Below are 19,268 nucleotides of genomic sequence, written 5' to 3' on the forward strand. Positions count from 1 at the left end.
CGCTCCAGGGCATCAAAGGATGCCATGGAAACACATCAACTAGAGACGCCGGAAGCCGTATCGCAGCCCCAGACCATGACACGCATGCGTACTGGTCAGGACAAACCAAAATAAACCGATCCATACTCCATTTGAATTAATACAGCATATTACCTATCACAAAACGGCCATAATACTTAGAGTAAGCTACAAAACAATCACCATCTACAACTCAAATGCAAGGTGATATTAAATGGGCATAATGGGTACATTTAATAACAATATACAGCATCTAGGACATTATCAATAAAAATATATATACTTAAGAAAATATTGGCCACATGGGCCGCATAAAGCACATCAATATAGATGCCATTAGATGATAACCCGGGTCACCAATGATTAACAATAATATATCATTAATAGGGATCAGACAGCTAGCTATAGAAAATATAATGTAAGTAGACCTCATAAAATACATCAATGCACATGTCGAACATTTAACGGCCATTACACAGTAAACAGGAGGGGCACATTTATAAGATTATGTCAGCACAAGAACGTTTTATATAAATACATCCAATTGTGGAACTTATGATTATTCTAAGATCTGTTGATTTAAAATACACTTTTGTTCATGGCACAACCCCTGTAAGGCTACGTTCACACGTTGTGATATTGGTTTACAAATTCTGATGTAAAATATAAAATACTGACCAAATACTGAACATGTGAATGTGGCCTCATGGTGACGTGAAAATGGAGAGTCATCCGCTAAAAGTTGAATAGGCTTGTGGTTGAGTTTAGAGGTGCGAGATGGAAGAAAGACCAGCAAAACCAGTGCACCAAGTACAAAGCATCAGATGGAGCTCCATATTTGAATGTAACATGAACACTTGGCTGTTGAACTTCCGTTTTTGGTGTAATTGGTAATTAATGGTATTCTGATTGCACATATGCTTTATCCACAATTGTTGCTGCTTGATGCTCCTAAAAGTGAACGCTTTTGATATCGTGCTGTATAGCAATATATGTTTCTCCTACAGTAGAAAAGGTTCACATTTGTGATATATCTAGTTTATTTACTGTGAAAATGTATGTTCTCAGTAAATCTGCTTGTGGCTAAGTACTTTCAGTGCTATTCACCACCATTGCCATGTGTTGCTAGAACGTGCTTCTCCCCAGGGTTCTTCTGTTTAAATTGCGTATATAAATGGTTAAATGTGGTAACATATGTCTAAAGTTTATATATTTTCTTTAGATTGTAGATCTTAGATTTTAACTAACTGTATAATATAGTCCTTGTATTGGCCTTAATCCCTTCCTTCCACAGGCAGTTTTGTTTGTTTGCGATTTTTGTTTTTTTCTTCTACCTTTTATTTCAAAAGCCATAACTTAAAAAAAAAAAATTCCAAGTGCAATGAAATGTTTAAAAAACATATCCCAAAATCCCATGGTGAAATTATTTTTCTGCATTTTATGTGTGGTAAAAATGGCCTAGCAACATGATTCTTCAGGTCAGTAGGATTATGGCAGAACCAAACAGTTATTTTTTTTGCAATTACGGTGCTTCTAATTTTAATTTTTACAACTCTCACCGTATGGGTTAGCATTTTGACGTTTGCACAAACTGCAATACTGTGACTATTTATTTTTTAATGGCTGAAAAATGGGGGTTAGTCAATTTTTTTTTTCAATACTTTGAGACCTGTGTGTCTGTTCTCCTGTTCTCAACTGTATTGTAGTACATAGAGAAAACCACAGTCTTTGTATTACAAAGTCCAGTCTGACCTGCGAGCGTGTCGTGGGTGGGGAGATGTGTGCATCAAATCACTGCAGTTAGACATATGCTGGCTGTGCAACACTGCATCTGCTTACTGTGGTGTGGGCTTTGCTCCAAAGACCCTTCCATACTCCTGTACCCAACATGTGCTGTACATTTACGATGAATGTCTGTAAGGGTTTAATGTCTTCTGGTAAACATTTTCTATGCAACTATTTTTTGGGCTCATTATGCTAAATTTTGATTTCCTAAAACTCAATTTTGTTTACACTCTACAGTTAACTCCAGTGCAAATGTGATTATATTAAAGCATCAAAGTTTTTATATATGGCACGGTTGTATTTTCACCCTTTCGTGATTCCATTATTTTTGCAGTGTCACCATGTTTGCTCCAAGTAAAATAACGTATATACTCACCTCCAATGCCAGTGGCGTTCCAATGGTGTCGGCATTTGCTCTCCCAGGGCTCGCATCACATTGTCATGCAAACTTTGCAGCCAGTTAGAGCTGTCTTCACTCTCCCATTCTTCAGACGAATCAAACATCAAGCAAAACTGATCGGTCACCCGCACCTCCGACTTCCTCTTGAGGTCTTATTCTTCCTATGATGGGGAGAGTCAATCCAGCAGTGATTGGCTGGAGAGCTCGCACGACGTAGCACTGTGACTTGAGCCCCGGGAGAGCGAGTGCTGACACCACTGGAACGGCGCCATCAGTGGAGGTGAGTATAACTGTTATTTTACTCAGGACACACTTGCTATATTAGACAGGGTTGTCCAAGTAGAAGACAACCCATTTTATTCTTGAGGAGGGTGTATGCCATTCAGGCCCTGTGATTTGACAATTTTAATATTTTTGAGACTGCGCTGTACTTTTTGCTGGGTTAAAGATTATGTCCAGGCAGGAGATTACCATTAGAGGACTAGTTGTCTCATTCCACATAATCCACCTTTTCTGTGTAACCTTGTGGTCCCCACTGATTAGCAGTTTTCCATGCAATTTACTGTGTACACAGATAGTTGCCAGTGTGGTCGTCCAGGATTGTCCAGAGCTCACTATTCCGGAAACTACTAGAACTACTTTGCAGCAGAGAAAACGGTGATGTTATTAGAACTACACCAAAAGGCCCATCCCTATCTTTCTGAGGTTACTACCTTTTTAGAACCTTCCTTCATTGTCATTCGTGCCAATGTGTACCATGACTGCCGAGTCTTCCCAAGCCCCTTCTAGTAATCTGTCAACTGAATCCGCATTGAGCTGAACTCAAGTGCCAAGAAAGCAACAAACCAATTGCTGATCTAGCTGGACCCTGTTGGTTCCCCTAATTTAATCACCCGCTACTAGCACCTGTCTGGCCTGCTCTGAACTCTTATATCCCTCCTACTGGAGCAAACACTCCACTGGCTTTCAGAGGACATGCCTTGTTGCATCAGAGCTACTACCAGAGTGACATCCACATCATCTGCCAACTTAGCTAACTTTTTGGGGAGTGCTAGATAAGGACTAGCCTCCCTACCGGTCATTCCTCTACCTTGCCTTCTATTTGTCTCCAATTTAGCTGCCTCATTATCTTGCATCTCGATGCTTTGATTCTCCCCAACATGTAACCCAGCAAGCATCTTCTCAGTTAGCAGCAATCTCCTTTTCATATTGTCAGTGGATCTCGGTGTTGCAAGTTCCACATTTAGATCCAGTATTTGGGCTTTCACATACTAAAAATACAAATGTAGCACAGCAGTATGTTTGATGATTGCATACTTGTGAAGTTGTGAGAAGATGTACTCTGAATGGCATTATAAATAATGGAGCACATTTTACTAATAATGTTTGCAGAAATATATGCAAACAGTAAATTAATACAAATTGTTCTATTTTAAACTCTTTGAATTCAAAGTCACTGATCTCAAGTCACACACTTAGCTCAAACCACATTTTTAGACGCTTTTAAATCTTCATCAAATGTTTTATGTTGAACTGGACACAAGATGTAATACACTGCAGAGCAGAATAAAACGTTTTTATAATTTTGTCAAACCATGAACTACCAGAGAAATTTCACTGGGGGCATTTATTACTTCCTCTGTCAAGCGCCGGCCAATCATAAGCAAGCAGTAACACACTGGAGAAAGAACACACCCCCACAATAGCATTGACAAATAGTCTGCTCTCGTTATTGCAGAGTGATGGCATGTGCTGGAGTACAGCAGTCCCGAGTGTGACAGCTTTCATCTCTAGCTTTCGGTGCTAAGGGAGGGCAAAGGAAGTGCTGCAGAAGTTGAGCCTCATTACAAACACTTCTAGTAGCTGTCCTCTCAAATTCAAGTGAGCCTCATTGGCAGTACTAAATGCATGCTGGCATTGCCAAAGCAAGTGCAGTGCTACAAGCTCTGCTGTACTGCTCCAGCCTAACACTGAATGCTGTGTCTTTAAATTCTGTTTTAATCTGTAGTAGGGGCATGTTCTTTTTCCCCCTGCGGATGCCTGCATTTATTTGGTAGAGCTGACAGCCAGGTCCTTTGAGTCAGTAAGCCAAACCACCGACTCAGACTCTTCAATTTCACTGACTTCCATCTTCGACTCCACAGCACTGCTTTAGGCGCAATAGCCTGATGTCAGTTCCCGGGCAGCGCGCACTGCGCATGCCCGAGAACTGTTGCCAGTGGGCGCCTGCGCTGTGCCATGTAACGGCGACAGCAAGGCAGGAGGAGGTGGTGCAGGGTGGGCATGATTGACGGCGGGGAGGTGGCTGCTACAGGGGGACACACCATACCTATGGGACGTATTACAGGTATGGGACCTATTTATAAAAGTTAATAATTCTGCGTTCCTGGGGATCAGAAACAGAAGAGCCACCTTCACAGAATGCAGCCTTAGTGCTGCTGAAGGTGGCTCTTTTACTTAAAAATGCCCTGGGGGGGGTGACAGTTTCCCTTTAAATACTTTGCTAATATCTTTGCAATGGAGAGATAAAATAATTAAAAAAAAAAAACTATTATTGTGCTCAGCAACGCATGTTACATTGTGTGTCTAGATTAACATGAAAAATTTGATGAAAGGTCCTTTTTACCTTCAATACTGCCTGTAATTCACTGCACTGTTTGGGTAATTAGGTAGTTTGTGGGATTTTTTTTTTTTTTGGGGGGGTTATCTTTTAATGAAACTAATAGAAATAAGTATATATTCTAACAATTTTATTTAGCATTTTGTGGCATTTCAGTGAAAAACAAAGCATAAAAAGGGCAAAGCAATACTCGTAAGCTTGTACATTAGGGTATCTAGGTATGAAAACAATGGGATTTCAAAAGTTTATTCATCATGATATGGTCTAAAAAATAATGTCCGGTAATATGCAAGTTTTTATAAGTGTTTCCCTCTTAAACATGAAACATATCCTTGTATTTCATATCTTATACTAGCCTAAAAAATGTCAAGCATGATTCATATATGGAATCAGTGAAAATACTGTAATAAATTTAGAGGTATAAAAAAGTTTGTTTTTTAATTTAAAAAATATTGCACATGAAAATGAAAAAAAACTTTTTCCTCATGTTTGTGAGTCATTTTTGTACGATTTGTGGGGAAAAAAAGAAAGCAATATCTAAAATGTATATTACCAGAACAAAGCCCTGTTTCTTCTGCAAAAAATAAATCCAATTTATAGATACATACAGTTGCAAAAAAGTTGTGCTTGAGAAAAGGGGTTAACGTGTGCTGCTGCATAATATAGCAAACCATATAGTCAAGGATGATGATATTTACCTCTCTAGGTACAAAAATGAAATATCTTTGTAGGCTTAACCTAGAAAAATATGCTTGACGGTATGGACTTCTTTACGGCAAGTGATTATTACATAGACCTCTTGCTGGCTACTAAATAAAAACTGCTTTTAAATCTGGTACTTGTAGAGCCTGGGGTAAAAATACATTGTGTTCTTTTAATGTGTTGGCAAATAGTTAGTACTAATAATGCCTTGGAATAATCAGATCTCTAGCTGATGGAAAGATTACCTAATTAGGCAGATTGATTTTTGTAAAATCAGGAATCCCTTTGTGGGTTATCAATAGGCACATGCTTCAGTGCAGAAACCACTATGTGTACGGTACTAGTAAACCACTTGGGGGGAGGGGGGTGTCAGATGGGGGATAATTAAATATGGTTTTACAATAGATTTTTCCAGCGTGTTACTCATATCCTGATGTAAAGAAGTAAGCATGAATTAAAAGTATGACGGGTATTGGTTGAGCTTGAGCAACATCTCCTCTGCCTTTTTGACAAATAGCAACTTGCTTGAGGTGGTACAGTTGTAGATTTGCCGATTAACCTGTTGTATGATGTGCAGTGACTTGTGAAAGTATTTACCCCCTTGGCTTTTTACCCATTTTGTTACATTACAATCTGTGTTTATTTTTGTAATACAACTTGTGTGTGATGCATCAGCACTAAATAGTCTAAGTTGTCAAAGTGAGAAAAATATAGGCATAAATTAAATGTATGTAATTAAATTACTAAAAATTAGCATGTCCATATGTATTCACCTGTTTTGAGATGAAGCCCCTAACATTTTCTGGTACAAGCAATTACCTTCATAAGTCACTTGCTTAGTGACAGGAATTCCACCTGTGTTACATGGTCTGTCAGTATATATACACCTTTTCTGAAAAGCCACAGAGGCTGCAGCAACATCGAGCAAGAAGCATCACTAACCAATCACCTTGAAGACCAAGATCTCCAAGCAAGTCAGGGTCAAGGTTGTTATAAAAATAAATATCCCCATCTCTGATGACCCCCCCCCCCCCCCCCAGCAGTACTATCAAATCCATTACCAAATGGAGAGAACATGGTATCACTACAAAACTGAAAAGACCAAAACACTGAGCCCAGGTAAGGAGGGCATTATCAGAGAGGCAGTAGAGAGACTAATGTTAACCATGAAGGAGCTGCAGATTTCCCAAGCAAAGACTAGAATATATCTATCTATATGACCACAATAAGCCTTAAGCCCCCGTTACACACTGCGATATCGCTAGCAATATCGCTGTAAAGTCACCGATTTTGTGACGTTGCAGCGATATTGCTAGCGATATCGCTGCATGTAATACTTACCTCCGACCAGCTCCCCCGCTGGTTATCGCTGATCGCGCGAGAAGCTCCTGGATCATTCCCCGTCGGTCACTTCCTGCTGGGCTTCCTGTGGCGCCGACGAGCGAGGCGTGGAGCCGGGCGGGAGGACGCAGGATCGCCGCATCTGACAGGTAAGTAGCGACCCCCGACCCCAGCGATGTCGCTAGTGAGATCTGCCTGTTTGGCAGATCACTAGCGACCACCTAGCGATGCACCAGCGATCCTGACCGCGTCATATCGCTGGTCGGGATCGCTTGTGCATCGCTAGGTGTAACGGTACCCTTACACTCCATAGATATGGCCTTTATAGAAGATTGAGCAGAAAACATGTGTCTTTACTTAAACACAAAAATTCGTTTTGAGGTTGCCAAAAGACATGAGAGACTCCCCAAATGTATGGAGGAATGTTCTGTGGGCAGATGAGGCCAAAGTGAAGTTCAGCTTTTTGGCTACCAAGGTAAACACTGTCTGGTGCCAAAACAACACCACTCATTACTACAAGAACACCATCTCCACACTTTAAACATGGTGGTGGCAGCATTATGTTGTGGGGATGTTTTTCGGCAAAGGGCAGGAAAAATTATTCGAGTTGAGGGGAAGATTGATGGTTCGAAATACAGGGATATTCTTGAGCAAAACCTGTTTGTCAGTGACTTGAGACTGGGACGGAGGTTCAACTTCCAACAAGACAATGACCCAAAGCATACTGCTAAAGCAACACTCGAGTGGATAAGGGGAAATGTGTAAATATTTTGGAGAGGCCTAGTCAAAGCCGAGACCTTAATCCATTTGAGAATCTATGGACAGACTTGAAAGTTGCTGTTCACCAGAGAAAACCATCTAACTTGAAGAGTTGGAACAGTTTTGCCTTGAGGAATGGGCAAAAATCCTAGTGGCAAGATGTGGAAAGCTCATAGAGACTTGGATCCAAGGCAACTTGCAGCTGTAATTGCCACAAAAGGAGGCTCTACAAAGTACTGACTTTAGGGAGGTGAATAGTTATGCACACTGAAGTTTTCAATTATTTTTTCCTATTGTTTAATTCATAATAAAAAGACAAATGTTCACAGTTGTAGGCATGTTCTTTACATGAACTGATGCAAACCCTCAAAAAGAAAAAAAAAGTGAAATTCCAGGTTATGCGTTAGCAAAACATGAAAAATACCAAGGGGATGAATACTTTCACAAGCCACTGTAAATATACTATAGTGTGCCAACAGTATAAAATGCTTTTTAAGTGTAAGCTTTTTATATCTTTGCTATTCCTTGACTTGTTATATTTTAGTTTTCTGGCAGTCCTAATTTTCCTGGGCAGTTTATGTTCATAATCATGTGGAGAAGCCTCATCTAGCTTTTCTTCCTTTTTCTCATACAGCTTCATGGTATTGTTGTAAAGGGCATGCCACAACTTAGAATGACACTTAAAAGGGTTTCTTAAGATTTGGTAAAAATGGCCACAAAGCAGAGAATGGAATAAAATAGTTAAATACCCACCTGGTAAATCCTCTGCTGCTCTAGCATCCCTGAATGGTCTTACAGCAATGACATGCCAGGTATATGCACATGACTGCTGCACCCAATCACTGGTTTCACAGGTCATAGGGTAACTGTGCTGCCTTTAGTGCTGAGGACAAGGATTGGTTGCAGCTGTCATGTGCTTTTTTTGTTCAACAAATCATCACTGAAGGACAGTTCACAAAACTGAGTGGCCGAACGGAGAGGCACGCTGTAGTGGCAGGAGATTTACCAGGACAGAGTAGTATATTTGGATGTATTAAGCATTTTTCTTTTGAGGCACTTTTTCAAAATCTCTACATGTAGTCAAGAATTGACACATCATTTCTGTTTATCTAATGCTCCTTTGTGTGATGGCGGAAAGTCATGTAAATCCAGTTTTCTTTGAAATATGATGTAATTGTCAAAAAAATGTATAAATAGGTGATTGCATTTCTTTTCTCCATATATTTTTGTTTGACAACTTTTAGGGATGGGTTTAGATTTTCAACACAAGAGGCGGTGTCAAGCTTTGGAGATGATCGCCTACTTATAGAAAAATTCATTGACAACCCCCGGCATATAGAAATTCAGGTAAGTTCTTATATTAGTTGTTCAAAGATTGACCACCATAGCTTTCACTAGTTTACTCCTAAATGTTTTGTTTTGAACCCTTAACCCCTTAGTGACAAGCCAAATTTTTTAAATCTGACCAGTGTCAATTTATCTGGTAATCACTCTGGAACGCTTCAACAAATCCCAGTGATTTTGAGATTATTTTTTCGTGACACATTATACTCTATGATAATGGTAAATTTAGGTTGATATGTTTTGTTTATAAAAAAATATCAGAAATTTGAGAAAAATTTTAAAAAATTAGGAATTTTCAAATTTTGACTGATAATCCCTTTAATCCAGATAGTCATACCATAGCAAGACATTAATAAATAACATTTCCCACATGTCTGCTTTACATCAGCACCATTTGTAAAATGTTATTTTATTTTATTAGCCTTTTAGGAGGTTTAAAAATGTAGCAGTAATTTTTCATTTTTTCAAGGAAATTTACAAAATGTATTTTTTTAAGGGACCTATCCATGTTTTAAGTGACTTTCAGGGTCATATATATTGGAAAACTCCAAAAGTGATACCATTTTAAAAACAGCACCTCCTGACATATTGAAAACTGCAGTCAGGTAGTTTATTAACCCTTCTGGTGATTTTCAGGAATAATGTAAAGTGTTGTATTTCAGGAATGAAAATGTGTATTTTTACCACCTAAATGGCGCTAACTTCTGAACCGGTTACAACAGCCATCAGACTCTAAGGCCGCTATTTGGGCGTGAATTGCCATGGCAAACATTAGGACCACACAATCATGATCTCAGGGTGCCGATGGGGGATAAAGAGGGAGAAGCCACACTCTGTTAACCATTTATATGAGGTAGTCACTATTGACAGCAGCATCTAAGGGGTTAAACAGATTTGGATGGTGAAAACACTGATCGTGGCTAATGCAGCAAGTTGTCAGCTATAGTGTACAGCCAACAACAGCTGCTGGATTGTCACCTGTATGGGGATGCTATTCTCTTATAGCTCAGGTCAGTTAAAAGACGTATTGGCGGTCATTAAGGGGTTAAAAAAGAACTGCTTGCACTATAAGCCTTGTGACAAGAACATTCACTAAAATGATATCCTATCCACCTTCGATAATAAGCATACAGTTTGGCATCTAATTAATGGAGTCTCATCAAAATGTTTATTCCATAATCAGTCCTAATTATGTAATGGTGTTATGTAATGAAATGTCCCCATTTATTTGTTTTAGGTGCTAGCAGATAAACATGACAATGCACTCTGGCTTAATGAAAGAGAATGCTCTATTCAAAGACGGAACCAGAAAGTAGTTGAGGAGGCACCTAGGTGAGTTGTAAACTTCATCTTGACTTGACTTGTGCTGCTTGTTTCTGTGATGTCTTCCTGCGGGAATACAAGACTGAAGCTGATGTTTGTTTTTAGCCACGTCTGAGGAAGAGCTGAACATGTTTTTTTTTTTTTTTTCCTTTTTATTTGTGATACTGTTGCCAGGACAATCTGCACACTTTTTGATAAACACAAAATCTGATTTATAAAATTAAGTATAAAAATATTATTCTGCCATTCCCTTATATTTCCTGAAAGTAGACAACTGGTATATTTGTAAAAGTAGGGTTTAAAATCATGGCCTCCTTTTTAATTCAATTTTTCATCCAATGAAAATATTTACTTAAAAAACAAAAAAACAAACAAAAACAAAGCCCCCAAAAATATTTTTGGCCATAGTACCAGATTAGTAACTTTCTTACATGCTGCCTAGTCTTTTATTGACAAGCAAATATCTAAAAATATTCACCAAAACTAAATATGAAAAAAATCTATCTGATCCTGATTCAAATAAATCTCAGAATGGACCAATTAGGTGATTTTAGGTGCATTATTAGTAAGAAAACAGACTACAAATGGGAGCATGTATGCTTGCTTATACGTATTAGGATGTGTACCCACGATCAGTAATCAGACTGCACGTAACCTTGCAGACTGAACAATATGTAATAGATGATTTAAGGGGGATTTACACACAGCGATATCGCTAGCAATATCTCTAAAGAATCACCGATTTAGTGACGCAGCAGCGATATCGCTATGTGTGATACTTACCTCCGACTGGCTCCCCCGCTGTCTGTCGTTGATCGCACAGCTCCATTTCTCGTCGGGTGCTTCCTGCTGGCGCCGACGAGCGACGCGTAGACGCGGGCGGGAGGACGTCGGGATCGCTGCATCTGCAAGGTAAGTAACGACCACTGTATCGCTGCTGCATCGCTGTGAGATCTGCCTGTGTGGCAGCTCACTAGCGACCATTTAGCGATGCAACAGCGATCCTGACCAGGTCGTATTGTTGTCGGGATCGCTGGTGCATCGCTAAATGTAAAGGGGCCTTTAGTGCATATAAAGCCCCCGTTACACATAGCGATATCGCTGGCAATATCGCTGTAACATCACCGAATTTGTGACATTATAGCGATATTGCTAGCGATATCGCTACATGTGATACTTGCCTCCGACCGGCTCCCCCGCTGTCCATCACTGATCACACGAGAAGGTCCTGGATCATTTCTCGTCGGGCACTTCCTGCTGGGCTTCCTGTGGCGCCGACGAGTGACGCATGGAGGCGGGCGGAGGACGTCTGGATCGCCGCGTCTGACAGGTAAGTAGCAACCCCCGACCCCTGCGATGTCACTGGTGAGATCTGCCTGTGTGGCAGCTCACCAGCGACCACTTAGCGATGCACCAGCGATCCATATCGTTGTCGGGATCGCTGGTGCATCGCTAAGTGTAACGGTACCCTAAGTTACCAGTGTTCTCAGGTCCTGTTTACACAGGAGGATGTGCTGCTGAAAGCCACTTATTTTGCAGCACAAAAGATTTCATCTTTATGAAAGAGCGTTTTGGGCTGCCAGTTTACATTGCAAGATTGTGTTCCTAGGAACGCATGTTCACGATAATCTTTCAGTGGAAATGCTCAACAAACGTAATATACTATACTTCAATAGCTGAATGCTGAAAAACCAGCAGACAGCAACTGAAGGTAGAAGCACATTATTCTGTGTTTATCAAGCACTTTATTCTAGTGTGTGTAAAATAAGTTACAAGTTGTGCAAAAATTTTTTAGACAATAGTGTTAAAAGTGTAATTGTCAGAAAATATTGCAAATTTTGGTGCAAATCTCCAGCGGCAGGTGTTGATTTCATTTTTTTGCTTTAGGATTGTCTAAAAATGGACCAAATTTATTTGGTGCCATGTATCATTTAATATGTTTGGTACAATGTATTCCATTGATCTTTTTGACCTCCCTCTTTTAACTGGCGTATAAAACGTTAGAGGCTCTGCCGACAAAAATGTTGTCCTCTAAGCCAGTGGTCCCCAACCTTTTTTGCACCAGGGACCGGTTTCAAGCAAGACCATTCTTCCATGGCCCGGCAGGGCGGGGATGGCGGTGTGGCAGGGGCGGGGCTTTGGTCATAAGGGGGTGGGGCTATGGACACGGTTGTAGTGTAGCAGTGCATACTTATAATTAAATAACATTTATAATGTGACTCAACTCACCATAGGTTTTGAATAAGTGCTCCATCACCCCCTTCTCCCCATCATTGCCTTCACCCCATCACTCCCTTCTCCCCATCATTGCCTTCACCCCATCACTCCCTTCTCCCCATCACTCCCTTCTCCCCATCATTGCCTTCACCCCATCACTGCTGTCTCCCCATCATTGCCTTCACCCCATCACTCCCTTCTCCCCATCATTGCCTTCACCCCATCACTCCCTTCTCCCCATCATTGCCTTCACCCCATCACTGCTGTCTCTCCATCATTGCCTTCACCCCATCACTCCCTTCTCCCCATCATTGCCTTCACCCCATCACTCCCTTCTCCCCATCATTGCCTTCATCCCATCACTCCCTTCTCTCCATCACTGCCTTCACCCCATCACTCCCTTCACCCCATCACTCCCTTCTCCCCATCATTGCCTTCACCCCATCATTGCCTTCACCCCATCACTCCCTTCTCCCCATCATTGCCTTCACCCCATCACTCCCTTCTCTCCATCACTGCCTTCTCCCCATCACTCCCTTCTCCCCATCATTGCCTTCACCCCATCACTCCCTTCTCCCCATCATTGCCTTCACCCCATCACTCCCTTCTCTCCATCACTCCCTTCTCTCCATCACTGCCTTCACCCCATCACTCCCTTCTCCCCATCATTGCCTTCACCCCATCATTGCCGTCTCTCCATCATTGCCTTCACCCCATCACTGCCGTCTCTCCATCATTGCCTTCACCCCATCACTCCCTTCTCCCCATCATTGCCTTCACCCCATCACTGCTGTCTCCCCATCATTGCCTTCACCCCATCACTGCCGTCTCTCCATCATTGCCTTCACCCCATCACTCCCTTCTCCCCATCATTGCCTTCACCCCATCACTGCTGTCTCCCCATCATTGCCTTCACCCCATCACTGCTGTCTCTCCATCACTCCCCTCATGGCCTTCTCCTCATGTCCCCATCTCCTCCAGGGCCAGGCTACACAAACACACACACACACACACACACCTATACACACACACACACCTATACACACACGTACACATACATACATACATACATACATACATACATACATACACACACACACACACACACACACACACACCCACACCACCTCTCTCCTCTCACCTGTCGCAGCATCGCCCGCGCTTCCTCGCTCTGACACAGCAGCGGCGCTCTCCTCTCTGTGTCAGTCAGAGACAGGAAGCGCGGGCGGCGGGCAGGAAGCTGGACGGGTCCTTGCAGCTCCGCTCCTGCTATTCCCTCTTGCAGGCAGCGGAGCTGCTTGGATCGCTCCCTGGCCGCCGCTAAGAACTGCTGCGCGCCGCCCCAGCCCCCGCTACGCCACTGACTGCCCCTGGCTCCCCTTGTGTCCGCGGACCGGCAAGGGCACTGCAGCGGCCCGGTGCTGGGCCGCGGACCGGCGGTTGGGGACCCCTGCTCTAAGCCTTTTTTAAATGTCTGTAGTATTGTGTAGTTGCATTAGAATACTTAACATTCGCCGTCTTCCTCGGTTTCCAGCGCTACTTATGTCCTCTTCTGGGTCACATGACTTCTAATAAGACTCACCGGATTACACAGGGGGGATTTTGTATGGATCAGAAGACTTTTCCACAGTGTAAGTCTAAATGAGCTAATCCTGAAGCTCCATAGGATTATTATGGGAAGCGGATTATTTATGGAAGCGGCTCCACCCCACACAACGGTCCCTGTGTGACATGGCAAAAGGGGAGGACAGCCATCTCGACCCCGAAGAGGACTAAAGTGGCAGTGTTGGACACTGGTCGAGATGGCAAGCACTGTGTTTTGATACTACAACAATATAATATAGATCTGTTTAGAAAGGTTTAGGTGATACAATTTTTGTCAAGAATCTTTCTTCAATAAATGTGCCACAGTAGGGAGTAATGTACATGCATTCCACAATCTTTGCAACCATTGACTGTGAAGTTATTTGCATCCAAGCATTAATAATAATGCTATTTTTTTCATTGTTAGTTTGTAGTTAGTTTGTAATTTCTAAATGGTTAATGCAATGTTTTGTAAGACTTCTTGAAGTGAAGCTGGAAGACTACACTTCAATCATATCTTGATAGCTTTCTTTCAGACCTGTTTATTGGTATGTAGAGGCTATATTAAGGAATCTGTCAGTATCCAGATACTTAATAATGCATTTTTATGTGAAATGAGTAATTAGCGGTGAAAGTATGGGAGGGTCATATTATGTATACTTTGAAGGATGAGTTGTGCAGCTTATCTCACATTGGACTGAATTATTTAATATTTGCTTTATATTTATAAACATGTTCTAATGTAATGAAAGATTATTACAGAATAACAAAAAATGAAACTTCAACTTGGTCATAAAAATTAGAAAAACAAATAGAAAAATGTACCTTAGTCACCTAGACCAGCAAAAGCTAGAACTCTTTCCTCTGTTTCCACTTATTATTTTTTCCCTGTATACTCCTCATCATGTTGCAGCCACAGTGGGGCTAAAATACTGTGGGATACTAAGGTGTTGGGAGTCAATTGACACATGGTGTATTTAAGTGCTGCATAATTAGGAAGCGATGATTAAGGAGGTAGAAAGGATACAGAGATTAAGTGGTTGGGTGTTGGGCAATAATGTTCACTACAAAATGCATATGAAGTGTAAAGAGACAGAAAGGAATATGAAAACTTCAGTTAATTAACCTGTCTGATTGCTAAGATAATCCATTCATTTCAGAGTAGAAAGCCTAACTACATGGCAGAGATCAAGTTTATCAGTGTGACACCTCTGTTCCATTCTTCCGCTGCAGCAGGAGGTGAGCAGTGAGAGTGTGAAAGGCGATGCAGTGAGGGATTCTGCAAACCAGGGAAGACCTAACTCTAGAGCAGGGGAGTAGCTGTCCTTTCATCCATATTAGGAATAATGATGCTTGTTCTGCAATACAGCTGCAAGATGTAATTCTGTCTTTAAAATCCACAACCCCTCGTAAAATGTTCAAGCTGTGCTTTCAGTAATGTCTAATCAACACAATCCAGTCTGATTGAAATACGCATTTAGAGCTTTACTGAAGGAAATAAATAATTTTGTAGAAGAAAATCCTTGGTGTTTATGATGAATTTTGTGTGTTAAAACTTATTAGGATTTTTTTTATGGTGGTGTTAATATTCTCTTTTGTTACCAGTTATCATGTGTGCCTATAAAAATAATATATAAACTTTATAACATATTTAATACATGTTTAAAATCTCTAGTCCCTCTAAAAGGGTCAATCCCTTCAAATTCCTAGTATATTTTGATACTTTTCTGCTCATAATGTAAACTATAAAGTATTTATTAAGGAGTTATTACTGTCACAACTCTGTTGTCTGAATACCAGGGGCGCCTTCCCTGTCTCTAATACTGAGGGTGTTCTAGCTATCCCTGCTCACTGGATTACTTCTGATGGTGAATATTTTGGGGCCATGTACCTTGCTGAACTCCTGAATCAATCCTATATCTGTCCCCCTCCCCCACCCAGGAAAATGGGGAGAAATGGTTTATGTATATACACAAACCAGACTAACAAGGAAGGACATACAGAGATAAATGAAATATCAATCATACAAATATGAACTCACAGACAACAGTGCTCCTGGCTGGAAGCGTTTTATGCATAATGGAAGACAGCGACGGCAGCATCAACACCGGCAGAAGGAACGGGACAGGCGCGACAGCCGTTCAAACAGTCACTCCACAGAGCGCAGCAGGTTGGCTGCAAGGAGCAAGTCGCCATCTGGGGATCATCCTACTCAGCACTTGATTCCACCTTCCGAACTGGTACCTGCAACCGCATATATGGGTGAGTGATCTTCGAGAATGTCCACCTTTGTAAAAGACTTACCTTATTAGGGAATGAAGAAGGGGTTCAAGAAAACAGGGAATGCCTCACATGTAGCAGAGCCTTGGGATAAGAAGCTCTGCGAATCATGCATCCAGGAAGTGCTCTGTGAGGAAACCCCGGATTTCGCCTCTGACCTAAGAGCCGTAATCAGATCGGAGGTTCAGAATGCCCTTACAGCCCTGAAACATGGGGATAAACCAAAAAAGGACACTGTAGTGGGTTCCCAGTCGGATTCCTCGACATCAGGGGACATCCTTTCACATACGTCTGACTCAGACAAGGAAACAGTAGGGCGACTTCGTTTCCCCATAGAGGAGGTAGACAAATTAGTAAAAGCAGTAAGGTCTACCATGGGGGTGTTGGACCCTCGCCCCGATAGATCAGTCCAGGACATAATGTTTGGGGGTCGGGGCCAAAAGAAACGCAGGGTATTCCCATTAAACGAGAACGTCCAAGGACTGATTAAAAAAAGAATGGGAGAAGCCGGACAGGAAAAACTCTACAGTCCCTTCCCTTAAGAAAAAATACCCTTTCGACGAAGTGGCATCCACATCTTGGGACAAAGCACCAAAACTCGATGTAGCAGTCTCCAAGGCCTCGAAAAGGTTCGCCCTCCCCTTTGAGGACATGGGTATCTCAAAGACCCCCTAGATAAAAAAGCCAATACTTTTCTCAAGGGAGCTTGGGAATCGGCAGGAGGGAGTCTCAGGCCTACAATAGCGGCCACATGTACCTCCAGAGCCCTAATGGTGTGGGTGGACCAACTAGAAAAACAACTAAGAGCAGGCACACCGAGAGAAAAAATTCTGGAATCCATTCCAGTAATCAGGGGATTCATCGGCCGACTCAGTCCGACTGTCATCTAAAGCGGCAGCACTATCAAACGCAGCCCGGAGAACCTTGTGGCTCAAATGCTGGCCGGGGGACCTACAAACAAAAATGAAGCTCTGTTCCATCCCCTGTGAGGAAAAATTCCTATTCGGCGAGATGCTAGACGATATCCTCCAGAAAGCGGGGGATAAGAAAAAGGTGTTTCCAAACCTGGGGCCGGCAGCATTTAAGAGATTCTTTCGAAACAAAATTTTTTTCCAGAGAAGGCCCCCGAGGGAACAGAGATGGGACGAATGAAGAAAAAGAGAGAGAGGTTTCCTCTTTGGCAACTCTTCCTGGGACAAGAAGCCCTCCAAGTGACAGTTTGCCCAGGGTGGGAAGGAGATTAACCCTTTCTCTCTCACCCATGACAGCACCACGGAGAGAGGGGATCCGCCCTTCAGAGACAGGAACCTACAGATAAAAAGGGCGGTACCTCCTCCGCCTTCACTTGGGTTCCTGTCCCTGACGGGGGGGACCCACAGTACGGCGTACCTGTGTATCAAAGGAAGAGTCTGGATCCGGGGCCGGCCTGTCCGGTATTCAGCAGCGGGGAGGCCCCTGTTGCGGCAGGAACGGTGCCCGAAGCCACCACCGCTGGGGCCGATGCGGGCTGCCGGGTGAGCGGGGGGAGACGCCGGAGTCGCTGCTCCGGAAAGGAGATCGGGGCTCGTAGAAACCCGGTGGAAGCGCGGGCAGCGCCATGGTACAGAGAGTACCAAGATGGCCGCTGCCCCGGAAGTAGAGGAGCGGCTTCCGGGTCCCTGAATCAGGCACATGCGCAGGAGCGCGCTCCCCGACCAGCGCGATGCAGGATGGGAGCGGTGACGTCACGCGGGCGGCAACTTTAAAAATGGTGGGTACAGAAACTCCTGGCTGGAAGCGATCCTAATAATGGAGGATAGCGACCAGCAACAGGAGCAGCATGCCAGGCAGCAGCTCAGTCGGCAGCAGCACCACCAACACCACCACCGACAAAAGGAACGAAACAGAGAGGGCCGTTCCAGTAGTCACTCCACGCGGCGTAGTACGTCAGCGTCAAGGAGCAAATCGCCACCAGGAGATCAGCCTATACAGGACCTGACTCCATCTCCCGAACTGGTACCTGCAGCCGCACACCTTTTGGGGGGTAAGTATCTTCGTGAATGTTCACCCTTGTAATACAGTTCCTCTCCCTTATTAGGGATAGAAGGCAAAAAAGAACATGGAATGCCCCACTTGCACTAGACCCCTACCTGTATCATGGGAGAAAAAAAACCATGTGTGTCTTGCACAAAAGAAATTCTTTGGCAGGAGACTCCGGATTTCGCATCCGACCTAAGGGCCGCAATTAAATCAGAGGTTCAGCGTGCCCTCGTATCCCTTAAGCATAGGGATAAAACGAGGAAGAAAGACACAATAGAAACCTCCCAGTCAGACTCTTCCACGTCGGGAGAAATCGCATCTAAAACCTCGGAATCCTGCTCCTCATCCTCAGACGAGGAAACAGGAGGGCGTCACTGGTTTCCCCTAGAAGAGGTAGACAGACTAGTAAAAGCTGTAAGGTCTACCATGGGGGTATTGGACCCTAGGCCGGATAAAACAGTCCAGGACATAATGTTCGGCGGACTAGGCCAGAAAAAACGGAGAGTATTTCTGCTTAACAAAATTGTCAAGGGCCTAATCAAAAAAGAATGGGACAAGCCAGACAGGAAAAAGACTACAGTCCCTTCCCTTAAAAGAAAATATCCCTTTGAAGAGGAGGCATCTACGTCGTGGGATAAAGCCCCGAAACTCGATGTAGCAGTTGCTAAGGCCTCAAAGAAATTCGCCCTTCCCTTTGAGGACATGGGCACCCTCAGGGACCCCCTAGATAAAAAGGCGGATACCTTTCTAAAGGGGGCATGGGAGTCGGCAGGCGGTAACCTCAGGCCAGCAATAGCGGCGACATGTACCTCAAGAGCCCTAATGGTATGGGTGGACCAACTTGAGAAACAGCTGAGGGAAGGGACACCAAGAGAT

General features: G+C 43.0%; 1 protein-coding gene across 2 annotated transcripts in view; it reads left to right on the plus strand.

The window, feature by feature from the left end:
* The window catches only part of PCCA (propionyl-CoA carboxylase subunit alpha), an 805,290-nt gene that overhangs the window by 338,281 nt on the left and 447,741 nt on the right, over positions 1-19,268 (plus strand). For both annotated transcript variants that reach the window (XM_073569504.1, XM_073569503.1), the window contains exons 10-11: positions 8,870-8,972; positions 10,207-10,301. In XM_073569504.1, the coding sequence (XP_073425605.1) occupies positions 8,870-8,972; positions 10,207-10,301 (198 nt within the window). The remainder of the gene's footprint in view (positions 1-8,869; positions 8,973-10,206; positions 10,302-19,268) is intronic.

The sequence above is a fragment of the Dendrobates tinctorius genome, unplaced genomic scaffold (assembly GCF_039654945.1).
Source record: "Dendrobates tinctorius isolate UK_male_01 unplaced genomic scaffold, ASM3965494v1 ptg000026l, whole genome shotgun sequence".
NCBI classification, from domain to species: Eukaryota; Metazoa; Chordata; class Amphibia; order Anura; family Dendrobatidae; genus Dendrobates; species Dendrobates tinctorius.